This window comes from Lepidochelys olivacea (assembly GCF_965140295.1).
Source record: "Lepidochelys olivacea isolate rLepOli2 genome assembly, chromosome: 6".
NCBI classification, from domain to species: Eukaryota; Metazoa; Chordata; order Testudines; family Cheloniidae; genus Lepidochelys; species Lepidochelys olivacea.
This window is the reverse complement of record NC_140416.1, coordinates 56,094,549-56,111,899: the sequence shown is the minus strand read 5'-3', so window position 1 is coordinate 56,111,899 and position 17,351 is coordinate 56,094,549. Positions and strand designations below refer to the sequence as shown.

General features: G+C 44.8%; 1 protein-coding gene across 3 annotated transcripts in view; it reads left to right on the top strand.

The window, feature by feature from the left end:
- AMBRA1 (autophagy and beclin 1 regulator 1) overlaps positions 1-17,351 on the top strand; it is a 199,969-nt gene that overhangs the window by 6,924 nt on the left and 175,694 nt on the right. For 2 of the 3 annotated variants that reach the window (XM_084631221.1, XM_084631219.1), the window contains exons 1-5: positions 4,483-4,637; positions 5,130-5,283; positions 5,672-5,892; positions 16,192-16,446; positions 16,728-16,786. In XM_084631221.1, the coding sequence (XP_084487347.1) occupies positions 16,312-16,446; positions 16,728-16,786 (194 nt within the window). In that variant the 5' untranslated portion in view covers positions 4,483-4,637; positions 5,130-5,283; positions 5,672-5,892; positions 16,192-16,311. Of the gene's footprint in view, positions 1-4,482; positions 4,638-5,129; positions 5,284-5,671; positions 5,893-16,191; positions 16,447-16,727; positions 16,787-17,351 lie in introns of those variants that run through there. The other variant, XM_084631220.1, reaches the window with a different exon arrangement.

Genomic DNA, 17,351 nt, shown 5'->3' with positions numbered 1-17,351 from the left:
TAGGCGAGGTGTTTGCTTCCAGTTGGTTTTTCCCAGTATTGATTTTTGTGGTAACATACCCTCGGGCTCAACCTGAATCTGTAAAAGATCTAATTCTGCCCATTCAGTTAGCAGCAAATCTGTTTACAGGATTGGACTCCAATTCTGTAAATGCTTACATACATGCTGCTTTGAGTAGTTCCAGTGAAATCTGTGGGCCACATCTGGTTGTGGCCACTGTCAGATGGGTTACTGGACTAGATGGACCTTGGGTCTGATCCAGCATGGCATGGACTATATTCCTGTATGTGTTTGCCTTATCTGGGCCTTAGATTGTAGGATTCGTTACCTCTCCATGTCAAAAGAGCTAATTTTTTTTTAAGGGTTAATTTACACTTTACCTCACTCTGTTCCCCATTCCTCTCCATACCACACCTTTGAGAGGGAGGCATAGTCTGAGAATGTTGAACTGGGAACTAGGAACTCTAGTGTTCTGATATCAGCTGTGCTATTGACTCAGATTGTGGCTTTGAAGAAGTCACTTCCCCTTTTTGTGTATTTCTTCATTTGTCGATTGTGAAGAGGTTGTGAAGTTTGTTTGGAGATGACAATTGCTATACATGTACTAAGTACTGAGATAATAGATAGTAGATAATACAGCTAGAAAAGGCCAGTCAGGTTGTCCAATCTGACCACCTAAATTTTGAAAGGAATACCCTCTTACACTTTCCCCTCAAATATCTCTTCTAACCTGTTTGCCAGTCTTTGCAGCGTTCGTACAGTAACTCCTCACTTAACGTTGTAGTTATGTTCCTGAAAAATGCGACTTTAAGCGAATCCAATTTCCCCATAAGAATGAATGTAAATAGTGGGGGCTAGGTTCCAGGGAAATTTTTTTCACCCTATAAGTTTTAAACAAACAATTTAATACTATACACAGCAATGATGATTGTGAAGCTTGGTTGAGGTGGTGAAGTAAGAGGGTGGGTTATTTCCCAGGGAATGCCTTACTGCTAAATGATGAACTAGCACTCGGCTGAGCCCTCAAGGGTTAACACACTGTTAATGTAGCCTCACACTCTACAAGGCGGCAGGAATGCAGGGAAGGGAGACGGACACACACACCATGTGTGTGGGAGAGAGAGAGATGTGCATTGCCCCTTTAAGTATGCTGACCCCATTCTAAGTACATTGCCTTTAAAAAAAAAAAAAATCAGGAAGTTGAGACAGCAGCTGCGGCCAGCAAACTCTCTGTCCTGAGCCCTGTCCTGTCCCCGCCCTGCTTTATATGAAGAAGGGGTAAGGGGGGGCAGGAGTAGGGGAGAGGGGAACACCCTGACATTAGCCTTCCTCTTCCCCTCTCCCCTGCACAGCAAGCAGGAGGCTCCCAGGAGCAGCTCCAAGACAGAGGGTAGGAGCAGCTTATGGCAGTGGCGGGAGGGACAGCTGAACTGCCCGCAATTGACAGCCTGCTGGGTGGCTGCCACACAGGGAATTTGGGGGGGCAGGGAGCTGATGGGGGGCTGCCGGTCCACCCTGGTTCCAAGTCCCTACCAGCTAGCTGCAACGGGCTGCTCTTCCTGCAAGCAGTGGACAAAGCAGGCGGCTGCCAAACAACCTTATAAGGGAGCATTGCGCAACTTTAAACGAGCATGTTCCCTAATTGATCAGCAACCTAACAGGATGACTTTAAGTGAGGAGTTACTGTACCTCCTCAGATTTCCTTGGCACTTCCTCTTCCATGTGATCTTGTCAATAACTAACCTAAATCTTTTGCCAGCTTAATTTTTCTCCTCCCCTTTTATCAATTGAAGAGTTCTCTTCCTTAACTTATTTTATCATGAGAGGTTTCAGAGGAGCAGCCGTGTTAGTCTGTATTCGCAGAAAGCAAAGGAGGACTTGTGGCACCTTAGAGACGAACCAATTTATTTGAGCATGAGCTTTCGTGAGCTACAGGTGCCACAAGTACTCCTTTTCTTTTTATCATGAGAAGTATTTTTGGCTATTTCCCTGAGTCGTCTGTCTTCAGTGCCACATTTTAATCCCTGTTGTCTCTTGCAGTTTTGGTATCAGTTGCTCTTTTTGTGTTATCTAGTTTTCTATATTTCATGCAAAAACTACTAATTCATCATTATGACTGGGAATTTAAACACAGAAGTCAGAAAATTCCAGTTAAGGCTCTCATGGCAACTAACTCCTTGTTGTACTTGCACAATATTTTGTATTGATGAGGGTGCTGCTTAATGTCTGTGCAAAGTGGTTGTGTGTGTTGCTGCAGCAACGGTAACTTTTGAATTTCCTGACTTGTGTTTATATTTTCAAACATAATTAGACTAACACAGTTTTGGCACTGGATTTCCCTCTTGTACAAATGAAACAATTCAAAGTAAAAGTTCCCATTGAAAGAAAGTTATTTTTTTGATGAGAGATTGAAATATGCCAGGTTGAAGATACACATTCCTTTTGAGCAGTGCACTTTGATGCATTTAAAATCCATGTAGAAGATCACAGCATGCAATTCTTATTATTCCATTATGTCTAAACCAGATATTTTCAAACAGACGAAAGGCTTTCTGTTTCACAGAGAGCTTAGTCCATGGCAAGTGTGAAGATCTTTAAATTTAAACTTTTTAAAATTTAAGGATGTAAAAAGTCTGAATGAATGGATTATTCTTTTTCAATATCTCAGTACGGCAGAATAAAAACTACCAAACATGCCAAGTCTTTCTGGGGTAAGTAACTTCAACCCACAGGGTAATAGTTTGAGACAGTTAAAGCCTAAAAACAGAGCCTTGGAATGAAAGTTCTGCCTCATCCCTAACCCTGGGCCCAGTTATGTAATCTTCACACAAGTTGACTTTCCATTAACTTCAGTGAGCGCTTTCTGTGTACAAAGACTAGAGGATCAAGTCTCTGTAAAGTTGCTGAAATCCCTCTTGCACCGTGGCGATCATATTCTATCTATCCTTTTCTATCTCCTCTCTCCATCCTAATAACACTATCCTATGGCGTAGTACGAGAGTTGACCGTCTTCGGGGTCTCTGAGCTCTACGGCAATGGTAGAAATGGTCGTAGGGAACTACTACTTCCAGTGTAATCTATGGTGCAGATTTTTTCATGAGCAAAGTCATGACACAGTGAGGGTTAAAAGTAGCATAGGATGCATTCATGGAATCCTACAAGGTCACCAACAAGAGACCATTACATTAATGTTTAACATAACAAATGGTAGAACATTTTCAAATTTGGATAGGGATTTTTTTTCTTTTCCCACTATAGTGCACTATGATACTTATGTAGTTTAATCAGGTATTAGTCTATCTCAAGTGGTATAATCAAGTACACGGGAACAGTGTAGGCTTGTGGTTCGAGCGGGAGACTGAGTATCGGGATTCTGCAGTTCTAGTTCTGACTCTGCCACTGTTCTGGTGTCATGCTTAATAATTAATTCCATCTCCTTATACCTCCCATTTTATAACACCTATGTCACAGGAGAGGAAGGTGTTGGTCTTAACTCTGTGTAAAATGCTGTAAAATCCTTAGTTAAGATTTGCATCATAACATACTTTGTCTTCCCTGCATATTCATTAAACTTCCTTGCAGCCGTCTTCAAGTGCCAAGTTACAACCCCAGAAAGAAGTCTCTCTCTAAAGTTTGAATAAAAGCAGGAAGAACAAGAACTATGTGATTATCATGATATGATTCATGGATGACCTGCAAGAAATTAAGTTGAAAAGCAGAGGATTAGAGTCCCTAAACAGAAGACTAGATGTGAAGCTCATGGATTGCAGCCTTGGAAGTTCATATGGTCCTATGTCACTGCAGTGAAGGATGCTGAGAGGCCCTTTTCTTCTGCTGTAACCTCTGTAAAAGTTAGACTAGTAGAACTGTTTTGGAGAAAGGCCATGTTATCATTCTAAACTGTCTTTATATAGTTCAGATTCCAGTACTTCATGCTGCAAGGAGTGATCATACCTAGGGGCCTTCCAAATTCACAGTCCATTTTGATCAATTTCACAGCCAGAGGGTTTTAAAATTGGTCAATTTCATGTTTTCAGCTGTTTACATCTGAAATTTCATGGTGGTGTAATCATGGGGGTCCTGACCCAAAAGGAGGTCGGGGGGGTGGGTCACAGAACTGTTGTAGGGGGGTTGCAGGATTGCCACCCTCACTTCTGCACTGCCTTCGGGGCTGGGCTCTGAAAGCAGCAGCCGTGGAGCTTCCTGCAGTCGAGGAAGGTACCTGGAGGTGGGTCTGATCTCCCCCTGAGAGCGGCTGTCCAGGCCTGCGCCCTGCCCAGCCCAGACTAGCAGCTAGGAGCCCCCAGCTGGGGTGCCCCCAGCCCTGCCTCTCCCACTGCCCTCCAATAGCTAGATTCCACGTGGGAGGTCTGATTTCACGGCCTGTCACATGTTTGTCAGGGCTGTGAATTTGGTAGGGCCCTAATCATACTTCTTTGTGTAAAATGATTCTTTGATTTGTTCACTTTCCAGCACCATGGATATCGAGCCAGTGCAGGAAGGGAAAATGAACCTTGCTTGTCTGGAAAGTAGAGGTTCAGAAAGTGTTGGAATTACACACCACCTCCTGGGCATTGATTCAGTTCACTTTGATTAATGAAATCCAGAGGGAGAGTTAGGGTCCCTTTGTGAATGAGGTAATACTTAGCTCTTATAGTGCTTTTCATATCTTACATCTGAGAGCAGTATTGTCCCCATTTTGCAAATGCAAAAACTGAGGTCCTGAGGGAAATGACTTTCCCAGTGTTACCTAGTGGGCCAGTGGCAGAGCCTGAAATGGAAACCAGGTCTTCTGAGTCCCAGTCCATTGTTCTATCTGTTAAGTAAGTTAAGTTTATGTTAAGTAAATCTGCCCCTGAAACTAATGACAATGCCAACAACTGCCCCTACTCCCAGTCTCTTTCTTGAATAAGGTAATCTAACACTGTGGAATGCTACTGCTGGCAGCATCTCTTCACCTATGAGATCCTAGACTCCTTTCAGTCTGGCTTCAGTTTGGTAGATGGCATAGAAAAGATGCTGGTTGTGTTTAATGGGTGATCTCTTGGGGTTATTGTTCCTTTGTGCTGGACCTAGCAGGAATAGACAGAGTTGTGTTAAGCCGGTTTTGCTTTTTTTTTCTTGCATAGGTTCCAGAGGGTTGTGATGGGCATCTGCTCCTCCTCCCAGAGAGCCTTTACCACTGGGTCCCAGAGAGCTCAGTCTTATCCTCTCTCCAGTTGTAATGTTTTGGGGGACTGTGTGGACTACAGTGCTGCCAGTAAGATGACACCAAGCTCTGTTGTAAGTGTGTACAGTGCTCTCTTCTCGGCTACTAAAAGAAATAGGGATCTTGATGAAAATCTGTCTCAAGATCAATCCCAGCTAAAATGGAGGGGAAGTTGATTGATTGGTAGGGGAAGCACTTTGAGAAACTAGCAGCATCTGCTGTAGCATCCTCAGTAGAAGGCACCTGTCTTCTGGTTGTCAAGGTGGGGCATACTTGTGGAGGCCAAAAATGCTTTTTGTGCCTGACTGGCCAGGAGGTGGTATCCTCAGTGATCCATTGTTCTTGGAGAATCCACCTCTGTATCCCACCGTTTGGGATGGTTAGGGCTGTGCTGTGAGCCTGGGACAGTTAACAAGTGTTAGTGTCTGATTTGTAGATTTTTCTTTATTGGTGTTCTTGCAGGGCAGCAGCACATCACTCAACTCTTCCTGGAGTGTTCTCCAACTTCATTTGGGGTCATGAATGAACTCCCCTCACGCTGTGGGAGGGCCACGGGGAACACAACTTAATTGTTAAAGCAAACACACAGAATCCTAAAAATCCTGTATTCTGTGACCAGACTCGTATTCAGCAGCCAACAGTGCAGTGTTCGCCTTCTGAGGCAGTGACGTTTTCCCATCAAGGTTTGTTTACAAGTTCTCTTCATGGCTTCCTTTTGCCCTACAGAGTGCATAGGCAGAGACAGCTTTTATATTTCACTTGATGTTGCCTTTGTCAGTCACTTAGGACTTCTTTGGGCAGCAGGGAGGCTGAAAGACTTGAATGTTTTTTTTTTAAGGGGGTTGTGTGCAGAAGATGCACACCATTTGCTGCTTTCAAAAGCCTTTTTACTGGTAGAGGTGGTCCTACCCCCTTTCAGATGCACTCATCAGAGAAGGCTTTCAGTGGTTGATTTGGCACATGACCAACCAATCCTATGAAGTGCTAGAAAGATGAGATTCTTATTTTAAGAGCCTATAAGTCCATAAGAGATTCCTTCCCAGTGTCTCTAGTGGATAATTCACTTGTGCTGACACCAGTGTCTGAAATCCTCTCCTGTATCAAAACCAGCTGTGGTCCCTGAGGCGAGTGTTATGTAAACTTGTCAAGAAACATCAGCAATCAGGGTAATGGGAAAGGAAAGATGGGGAGACCCACAGTCTCGCAACATGCCAGTGTTCTCCAATTACTCAATGTCAGTTACAGAACATCTGCTGAATGTTCCAAAATTATGTATTCTTGACTGTCCTTCCTGCTATGAGCAGATTTCTGTTTGGACTGCCTCTCGGACAGATGGGTTCCTGTCAGATCAGTTCAGTGTGCTTCCTGCTGGCCATTTGTCATGATGATCTTCACCCTACATTCTCCTGGTGTACTGTAATGATTTGTCTCCTGTTCTGCATTCATTCTGGGATTACTAGAGGCCTCCTTTATGGATCTGAACAATTACAGCTGGACTCGTGTAGCTCATTCAGAAACTGGGAATTTGCAAGACTCTTTTGAGGATAGCTGGCATGGAGCAGCATTCAGGGAGAATTGGGTCTGGGCTGGGTAATTCTCTTTCCACACTTGTAAACAGCCTAATATGCAATCTGTAGTATCCTGAGATGCCCTGTAGGAAAAATGGTTAAAGAAAACAAAGCCACCAGTTGTAGAAAATCATTTGGCTTTCCACTTGTAGAATTTCCCTGGTACAGTGGGCAGTTTTCCAGATCTTTAATGACTCTATACTAATAATTAATCTTGCAGTTGTCAGGCAAAACTTGTGGGTATTTTCCCCTAGAGCATGAGAGTTAAGAAAACACTGCTTCTCATTCTGATTTTTAACTTTCAGGTTTGGTATTTGATGTTGGGTCTAACAAATCTAATGCGACTGAGACAGTGGGCTGAAAAGGCCTGATCCAGTGATCTGCACCTTCTGTTTATGCTGAGGCCAGAATGTAGATCATTCCAAGCCTGTGGAGCTTCTGCTAGTCCTGTTTTAGGGTCACATAGCTGTTAATTATCAATTGCATTCTGTATCATACCTGGCAATGATATTTAACCACAAACTATGTGCCATATGCTGCTTTTCTTCCTCAGACAAAACCCTTTTGAAGCTGATGGGGAATTTTGACAAGGATAGAAGAATTTGGCTCAATGTAAGAAAATTAGGAAGAGACACTGTTATTAAGAAGGTGGAAAGGTTTCTTGCTTTTTAAAGTGAAGCCAGTAAATAGAGCTGATGCCCACACCTAAACTGGATACATCAAAATAGAACCTACACACAGGGAAACAAATGCAATCTGAAATGCTTGCAGAGCACATCTCCCCACTAAAGCCACTCTCACCACAACATTCAGGGTGTCATTAAGCTAGGAAAACGATGTACCTCTATCCTTAGTGAGCTCTCACTGGGTTAGTCCCAGAAGGGATTCAGGAGAGCCCCTATAATCCAACCTTCACTCAAGACTTCTTTATAGGCTCTTGGAGGTGGGGAGGGGGTGTTTGTATGTATCCAGATCTTCTCTAACATGTGCAATGTGTCAGCCCTACAGTAAGTTATAGAAAGCTGGCCAGCTCAGCAGCTTACCACGTAGGTGCTGACTACATCCCTTCAAACAATGGGGAGCAAGAGATCCTATTAGGGGTGTGAATAAAACAGGTAGTAAACTCCACAGGGATCATGATCCAAAGTATTTTGTTCCATATAAACTAGAACCTCAGTTCAAAAAGCTATGAAATTGGGACCAGAACACAATAGGTGGAGCAATGCTGCTCTCTTGGAGTACCTCTTCCAACACAGATTGACCTGGTGTGAGCAGATCTGAATGTTTTACATATTGTAGAGATCAGTTCATACTGAGTTTCAGTTGGGGATGGTTCAGGGAATGCCTTTTTTGCATTCAATAAAACCCTTTTCCCTGTGGTCAGCCTTCAGGTTCTCAGATTTAAGGCTTTTTTCCTAGAGCAGCAGGATATGAGACCAGATAATTGAGATAAAATTAATTTTTTCATCTCCCCCTGAGCAGTTGGCATCAAGCTGTCTAATAATGACTTTGGATCATGCGTACACACTGTAAAGATTTAGGCAGAATGTCTTAAGATAACAATGTGAAAATGCACCTAAGAGGACTTGGCATTTCCACATAGCAAATACCCATGGTTCAGTAAGCACAGTTGGAAACATTAATGTAGTGAGCAAGCTTGTTGTAAAGTAACAAACATCGTTATGTGGTGGTGTTGTAGCCATGTCACTTCCAGGATATTAGAGACGCAAGGTGGGTAAGGTAATATCTTTGGAGGTTACACAGAGTTCTTCTTCAGGTTAGGTCTTGAAAAAGAGCTCTGTATAAGCTCCAAATCTTCTTCTCTCTCACCAACAGAAGCTGGTCCACCCACCTTGTCTCTCAGAATTCTTAATGTTTTGTAACCGCTTGTCTTCCTGGTCTCTTTTATCTGATGACCTGGAATTCCAAAGAATAGAAGCTAAGGTTTTGAAAACAGCACGGCATGGCTTAGCAGGTCCTGAAGCTCTGGATGCTACCCCACTTTTGACAATTTGTCTTCTCCCCTTTCCCTCTTGGGGCTTCTTCACCAGCACAGTTGGCTTCAGAGGGTCTTCCTGAGAAGTGTCTTTTTTAAGTTCTGTTTTGCTTTACAGTGAAGTTTTTCCTTAGCAGGAGGTTCTATTCTTGTCTGTTTTCAGCTGACTTCAGAATAGATTCTAGAGTGACGGGTTGTCTACGCTGGGAATTTCTGCACTGAGATTTTAGCTCTTCTCTTTACTACTCTTTCCTTGCTCTTAAATGCCACTGAAAGTTCCAAGTTAATAACAGCTTAGCTTGAATTTAGTTCCCTTTTATTCTTAGCTAGAAGAGAGAAGCACTTCTTTTAGAAGGCTGCCTTTAGCAATTCACTGCATTAACTTCTCTTTTATATTTTTACAAAGGAAAATGCTCTCCTTTAGATTCAGAGTTGTCAGGCTTGAAATCTTCAGGCAAGCTCCTCCTTTTAAGTGGCTGCTGTCTTGAATTAGTGGTGTAGAAGCTTTTTTCCATAAGGTCGGGTTTCTAGTGAGAATTCCCAGCTTCATACTTTGGCCATCCATCTCTTATCTGTGTGACTGCCACTTCTTTTCTGCTCTTTTTGTAGTAGTCTTTATTTTCTCCTTCATTGAGTATTGACAATATTTTCAGTGCTGTAAAAGTCAGAGGGCACGAGGGCCTTACCCTTCTGTAATTTGCTTTCGAAGTAGAGATGACACAACAGTACTGTACCTGCAGTGATATAAAGGTAGCAGTATCATGTGAAGTGTTTCTTATTTGGACACGGTCTAGGGAGTCACTCATATGTGGAAGATTTTGGGACAACCAACGCAGATCTGTGGGAACCAAACAGCTCAAACTGTTTAAATGGGTTACTAGGCAGTCACGATATCTGATGATTTCAAGAACCCCCCCCGAAGCAACTTTTAGTTACAATGCTTAGCCCTTAGGTAACACTTAACATTTTAATACGTTTCACCAGCAGTAACCCTGGAAATTTCCTATTACCTAGGCCTAGTCTGCACTACAAAGTTAGGCTGGCGTAAGTCTCCTTGCACTGAGTTATTTGAGCAGGTGTCCATTTTCACAGTAAGCGTCCTGTTACAGTGCCTCAGTAAAACCACCTCCCTGAATGGCGTGGAGCAGTGGCCAACCTGCTGAGGTCCAGGCAGTGCAAGTGTAGACACGGCACAAGCTGTGTCAACCTGAAAAGTCCTCCAGCGGCTGTCTCACGATGCCCCAGTCCCCGCGACAGTGACTGCTTTGGTCACAGAGGGGTCACACAGTCTGGAAACCCCACACATTCCCTTGAAAGCCCCCTGCATGTCTTATGAAATGTCTTTCATAACTGCCTACCTTGGTGAGCACACCTAGCAGCACTCCTTTGTATGCAGCTGCCCAAGTGACTGTGGTGGCTCCATGCTCTAGAGCAGTGCTCTTCACTATTCTTGAAGTGGGGGCCACTTGGCAAAAAACCTTCAGTGTGAGAACCACATCGACTACTAAATTAACACATTGCTCGCTACTCCTTAATGATGTAATGTTACAGAGCCATTCGTGTAACGAAACAAAGTCTACTCGTGCAATAAAACGAGGATACTCCTTTTATAAAATAATAACCAGGAAAATATATGGAATTAAAAAGGCACCTGTGCAAGTAAACTTTTTAAGAGCAGAATAATGCAAAACTTACTTTAAAAACTGGATGAGCGAAAGTGTGCCTGTTCCTCCTTGACTTTGTTCATGCAGTATTTGTAATCTATCATCACAATCCTAGTAAGGCAGTCCAAACGTTCGTTGGTCAGTTTGTTCCTCTGTTTTCCTTTCTCCCCTCTGGCTGGGGGTGAGGCCTCTAGGGTGAAGCTGGGGATGAGGGGTTTGGGTGTGGGAGGGACCCAGGGTTGGGGTGAGGGCTGCAGGGTGGGGCTGGGGATGAGGGGTTCAGGATGCAGGAGGGGAGCTCAGGGCTGGGGCGGGGGGGTGAGGGCTCTGGCTGGGGGTGCGGGCTCGGGGGGGGGCAAGAATGAGGAGTTTGGGGTGCTGGCAGGCTCCCCTTCCCTCCCCTCCCCCGTGTCCTCTCCCTGGGAAGAGCTCATGGGGAAGAGGCCCTTCTCTCCCCTCTGGCAGCAAGGAGCTCCAGGGCCAGGGGAGAGGCCTACAGCAGCCCTGCAAGCCCCAACTTGCTCCCCTCCCCAGTTCCTGCCCGCCCCCTATCTCTCTCCTCTCCAGGTCCTTTTTAGAGCTGCTGCACGGCTATTTATTGCGTGTTGCATGGCTGCGCGGCTTAGAGTGAACTTAGCGAGCTGCACTTAGGGTCAGTGGGAGCCGCCACTGGCTCATGGACCTTGCAGTGAAGAACACTGCTCAGTCTAGAGGCTCTTCTGCCTGGACTAGACAGGAGGTATTCGGTCTCCTGGGCCTGTGAGGAGAAGACTGTGCAGACACGGTTATGGACCAGCCGTAGAAACACGGACGTCTCTCAACAGGTTACACAGGGGATGCAGGCAAAGGGCTATGACAGGGATCAGCAGCAGTGCTGCAGGAAAGTGAAGGAACTGTGGCAGGCATATCACAAAGCCAGGGAGGCCAAAAATCGATCTAGTGCTGAGCCGCTGACCTGCCGGGCTACATGCCATACTTGGCAGGGATCTCACCAGCACCATGCAGACTACCATGGATACCTTGGAGGACCCCAAAGCAGAGATCCCTGCTGTAAACAGCAGTGGGAAGAGACACAGCAGGTGGGCTTCATCCATGTCATGACCTGTTTGGGACTCTGCCACAGTCTAGCCAGGCGAGCACTGATGAGCCTGATGAAGGGGAAGGGAACTTGGGTAAGTGCGTGCATTTTTTTTTCCTTACAATGTTTAAATTTAAAGATGGTGCCTGGCCCCTCCCCTAGTTAACAAGACACAGGTTTAGACTTTTCACTGTTTTACTCATACAAGAAGAGGTAGAGGAACAGCAAACAGAGGTAGAGTTGGTATCTGCTTTTCATTGCCCCTGCTGGGTTAGGTGTGTGGGAGCACACAAAGCACTTTGTTTATGCACATAGGGATGTCCCTCTTATCCTACCGAGAGATCTCAATGAACATTTCCTGGAGATACTTTGCAATCTGCTCCCAAAGGTTTCTAGGGATGGCAGCTTTATTTCTTCCTCCATGGTAGGACATTTTCCCATGCCACTTCCCAATGACTTTGGCTGGCACCACTGCTGAGTAAAGAGGCTAGCGGCAAACAGGCCTGGGCAGCTGTGGGACACCAGTAGCAGCTATGTTCTCTGTGTCTTTGTAACCCTCAGGAGAGATCTGCTAAAAACCACCACTGCCTGTTGAAAATAATGCTAATATTCAGTGCTGTTCCCCTATACTCATATCCAGGGAATAGGGACCAAAATTTTATTGCTCTTCATGTTACAGAAAATCCTATCTCCCCATCCCCACCTTTGTCAGGCAATACTCACCCTGGCTGGGTCTGGAGAGCGGTGCTGTGCCAAGGCGCTCCAAAGCTAAAGTGTCAATAAATATTTCTTATTAAGTGTTTCTGGAAATAGGGGAAGGGAGTTTTTAAATGGATCTTTGGCTTTCCACTGTGACTGTAAATCCAATAGTACATGTCTGTTTATATCAGCAGCTTCTGGCCTGGTGGTTTTGAGGGGTGCCCCCCTCCACACCTGCATAAAGCCTGATCCTGATGAGGCGGAGAAGGAAGAGGACAAGGGAGGACATATTCTGAGAGATCCGGCAAGCCAGTGCTGCATTGAACCATGAACCAAGGGCTTGGAGGATGGCCAACAGCATGGCGAAAGAAAGAGGACAGGAGAAAGTTCCAGCACACAAGGAGAGGGAAGTGCACAAGGACATAAGAAGTCTTTTCCGGCAGCAAACCCAAATGGTGCAGAGCTTGATCCACCTACAGGTCCAAAAATCCCAGACTCCCTGCCATTTGCTGTCTTTGGAGAACTCCATGATTGCTGTTCCCTACACCCCCACGTACCACATGTGAACACAGGCCACATCCTCCTCCTACCACTCTACAACAAGGAAAATCATAGCTTCACATACACTGACTTGTGAGAACCATGGCTGTTATATATGCAGCCCCCAATGGATTACATCTATGCACTGAAATGGACAGAAACGTTTGCTGCCATTGCAATTTTAAAGTTCCACACTGATCATTTGTTTTAAAAAGTGCATTACATTGCCTGTGTATTTTTGCACATTGTGTTTTTCTTCGCTGTTTTTTTCACTCAGTTATATTTTTGGAGAATAAAATTATCATCATTAGTTCCCAACACATTGCAGAATGCATAGTGGTACTCAAAGCGCAAGGTGCTTGTAAGTGTACAGCACCACATAATTCATAGGTGCAGGAAAACACTATCATATTTTTAAATGTACAGCAAACACTACACCATTCTTAGGAGCACCCAAAGTTCTCAGCTCAGAGCCTACTCCAGCACAAGATGCTACTGTCAGCTGCATTGCTCCACATTGGGCTTTTGTAAAGCCCTTGTGTCTGGCTGCGCAAAGTCAGCAGACAGCCACTCCACCAGCCCCTTCTATCCTGGTGGCAGCTTTCCCCCCTTTGCCTTACAGATACTATGCAGGACAAAGCAGGCACCTATAACCTTTGGGATATTTTGCTCACTGAGATCCATTCTAGTGAGTAAACACCTTTAGTGTCCCTTCAGTCTGCCAGAAGTACAGTCAACAGTCCTTCTGCGCCTGCTGAACCAGTAGGTGAATCTTTCCTTGGTGCTATTTCAGTGGTCAGTGTATGGTTTCACAGGCTAGTGGAACATGGGCTAGGGTGGGTCCCCCAGAATCACTACTGGCATTTCAACATCACCAGTGGTGGTCTGTCAGTTGGGAAAGAATGCCTGCTTCCAGCTTTCTGAACAGTCCTGTGCTCTTAAAGATGTGAGCGTCAGGCACCTTCTTTGACCAGCCCATGCTGAGATTGGTGAAGCATCCCCTGAGATCCACCAGTGCTTGCATAACCATGGAAAACTAGCCTTTTCTACTCATGTACTCTGTGGCAAAGTGGGCTGGCACCAAATGGGGATATGTGTGTCGTCTATCATCCCAACGCCATTCAGGAACCACATTGCTGCAAATCCATCCACTAGATCCTGCACTTTACCAAGAATGATAGGCCTGCATAGTAGGAGATGATTGGCCCTAAACATTTGCATAATCCAAAATGATTTCTCACTGATCAGCAAGCAGTAATCTGGTGTTCCAGAGTGCGATTGCCACTCACTTCTCCACTGTCAATGCAGCTCTTATTCTGGTGACCCTTCCCTGAAGGGATGGGGCAAGCTTGGTGCACAGATCCAGGAATATGGCCTTTCATATCAGAAAGTTCTGGGGCCACTGCTTGTCCCAAACCTGCAGTATGATGCAATCTCACCACTGGGTGCTCATCTCTTGGGCTCAGAACTGGCACTCCACTTTCTGCATCTGCTCTGTGAATGCCACCGACAACCTGGAGTTGTTTGTTTGCTGTCTTCAGCAAACTGAAATCATGTCCCGTGTTGTTATGCTCCTTCCTGCATGTCTGAAAATATAGCATAATCATGCACCCTGTGTTTGCAGTGTTCATGAGACTAGTGCAGAGCTCTGCTGGTTCCATGCTTCTGCCAGAGATGGCAGACACTGAAAAGGGTCACAGGGGTTTGTGGGATTTTTTTTAATAAAGTGTGAAAATGTTGGGATATGGATGACATTATGGTATGGAGAAAGTTGTATGGTAGGAACTTAACTCCCAACATACTGCAAATTTCCCAAAAGACATTGTGCTGGACAGTGGCCCATGGGACACTAGGATATCTACCGATGGCACATCGCACTTTGCATTGACACAAGCACTCCTGCTGAGTACGTGTAGCGCTGATGCAAGCAGCCAAGTATGTATATGCTCCAGCAATATACAAACTTGAGTGGCTGTACTCTGACAACTTGTATCAACCGAAGTTTATAGTGTAGACATGGCCTTATGTAAATTACCTTGTTCTTACAAATAGCCGTTGGGGAATGGGAGGGGGAGACTGCAGAGAGGCTAAGTGACATACCCAGTGTCACAGATGGTGTTCCTGTTAGAGATGTTTTAGAACGTTGAACTGAAAATCATGTGATGATGAGGTGTGTGCTTATCTGGCTCCTCAAATGGCTTTTGGCACATATTGGTGGGGAAGGCTGTTTGGATTTGTGAGAAGTGCATTCATGTGATAGATTGAACTCAACCTAACTATTGAAAAGAAAAGGAGGACTTGTGGCACCTTAGAGACTAACCAATTTATTTGAGCATAAGCTTTCGTGAGCTACAGCTCGTTGCATCCGATGAAGTGAGCTATAGCTCACGAAAGCTTATGCTCAAATAAATTGGTTAGTCTCTAAGGTGCCACAAGTATTCCTTTTCTTTTTGCGGATACAGACTAACACGGCTGCTACTCTGAAACCTAACTATTGTGATTAAACCAGGCAGTTCTCTCTGAACTACTGTTTTGGGCTCTCTCTAGAGCTGGAATAGAAGAACACAGTCAGTTTGCACTTGGGTCACCTAGAGAATACATTTTTGTAACCGGAATGGGTAGAAACTAATGTTTATTACAGAAGAGATTTGCAAAGCCTTCTTTAAATAGCTTGTGTCCTTTGCTTCTTTTTGATGCACAAAAAAGGCCCCAAAGGCTTTTTAAAGGTTTGGGGTTTTTTTCTGCTTCATTTTAAACAAAAATATATTGGGAACATCAATCCTTATCGTCCCTGTTTTTGTTGGAGTACCTGCAGGAGTACAAAAAGGAAGTTTGCGAGTTCTAATAAGTAACTAAAGTCACGAATATTTAACAGAGACTTCTTGTATTCAAAATGTTAACAGGTCAGAGTTGAATCTGTATGAGCAAAAAACAAGAGTTTTAAACAGTCTGACAAAAAATCCCTTTTCCTCTTAACAGCTGAACTTCCACTCTCTTGCTGCATACAGTGTTGTCATTTATACTCATTTTCTAGCCATCAACTCATCCAGCATAGTCAGGACCTGAATATTTATTTGTTTAATTATTTTTGTATTTAATTTTTATTTTAAGACAGAACAAGCATTTTTTTGAGAACCTCTTTCAGGCCTTCATTCTATATCCCATTTGCAGGGAAGCAAAAATGGGAGTAAGTCCAATTTTCTTCCTTTGCAAGTCACCTTGTGGAAAAGATGAAAGTTTAGATTCTGGGGTATAACTCCAAGGAATGGGTTATTAAAATCTCTGGATGCAGAATCATGAAATACCCAGGGTCTTGACAATGGAAGAAAGGAAATGGGGTAGTGGTTGAGGGTAGTGGAACTGGTGGATGAGGTCTTGAAGCCTTCCTCTTTCCACCCAAGCCAAAGCTGCCTTTGATATAGTTCTCCTCTTTCTAGAGTTCCATGAGTCAACCTCTTCAGATGTGGATGGCCTGTCTGTAGCTTCTTGGCTGTTGTGATCTGGAACCCGCTGGTGTCTCATCCCGGTCCCTAGTGTAACAGTGGCTACTGAGAGCCATGAAGGTTGTACCAGAGAAGAATGCTGTGCGGATCCTGTGGGGCAGAGAACGTGGCACCCAAGCCTTGGGCGCTCAGCGGCTTTTGCAGGAGCTGGTGGAGGATAAAACCCGATGGATGAAATGGGAGGGCAAGGTAAGGTCATGGGGCAGAAGGACACACCTGGTGGGTGGGTTTGTCCCAGTAGGTTTGGAGGTGGGGATTTGAGATTAATATTTGTGTTTTTGTGGTATGTTCCACTTTGTGTCAGATATGGCCCCTGGATGTGCTGTATCTGACCCATCCAAGTTCCTGGGTGGCATGTAGGGGAGTGAATTCTTTATTCCTTTGGGGTCCCCTGTGTTGTCTGTGTTTGGATAAGAGTTGAGACTGTGATCATATGGCACTCATGTTTCCTGCTCCATTGGCTTTTTCAGAAAGTTGAGCTACCAGACAGCCCACGTTCCACGTTCTTGCTGGCGTTCAGCCCAGATAGGTAACTGACTTCTATTTTGTTACTTGTTTAAACATCTTGTTATGCCAGCAAAGGTTGTGTAGGCTCGTGCCTCTTGAGAGACCAGGAGCTGGCAGCAGATGTGACACTGCAGGTTTCTGTGCTGCAGAGATGAAGAACATAAGTCATCTATCCAGCTGTGCAGCCGAAGATACACAGTTAGCACTTAATTTCTGAGTGCGCCTCAGAGTTGCACAGTGTTCAGGGAAGAGGCTCTACCAAGCTGTCCTGGGAGTTAGGTGGAGGGCCTGGGGAGCAAACTGTGTCACGAAAAACTATTTATATGAAGTACCAGTGCCCTGAGCCAAATCTCAGAGTGCCTGCCTGAAGGAATTGATAGTCTAAAAGCCGGACAGAATGATTCAGGATTAATGTCTTGGAAGTAGGGACGATGGGGGGAGGTGAGGGCACGGTAGTGAGAGGGATAAATTGGAAAACGAGGGAAGAAAGCTCAGTGTCATTTGACCTGGACCAGCTGGTGAGAGGGAGGAAGGATTTGGTTGTGTGCCATGTCTCTGAGCTTTAGCCCTTATATATTTGTAGGGTT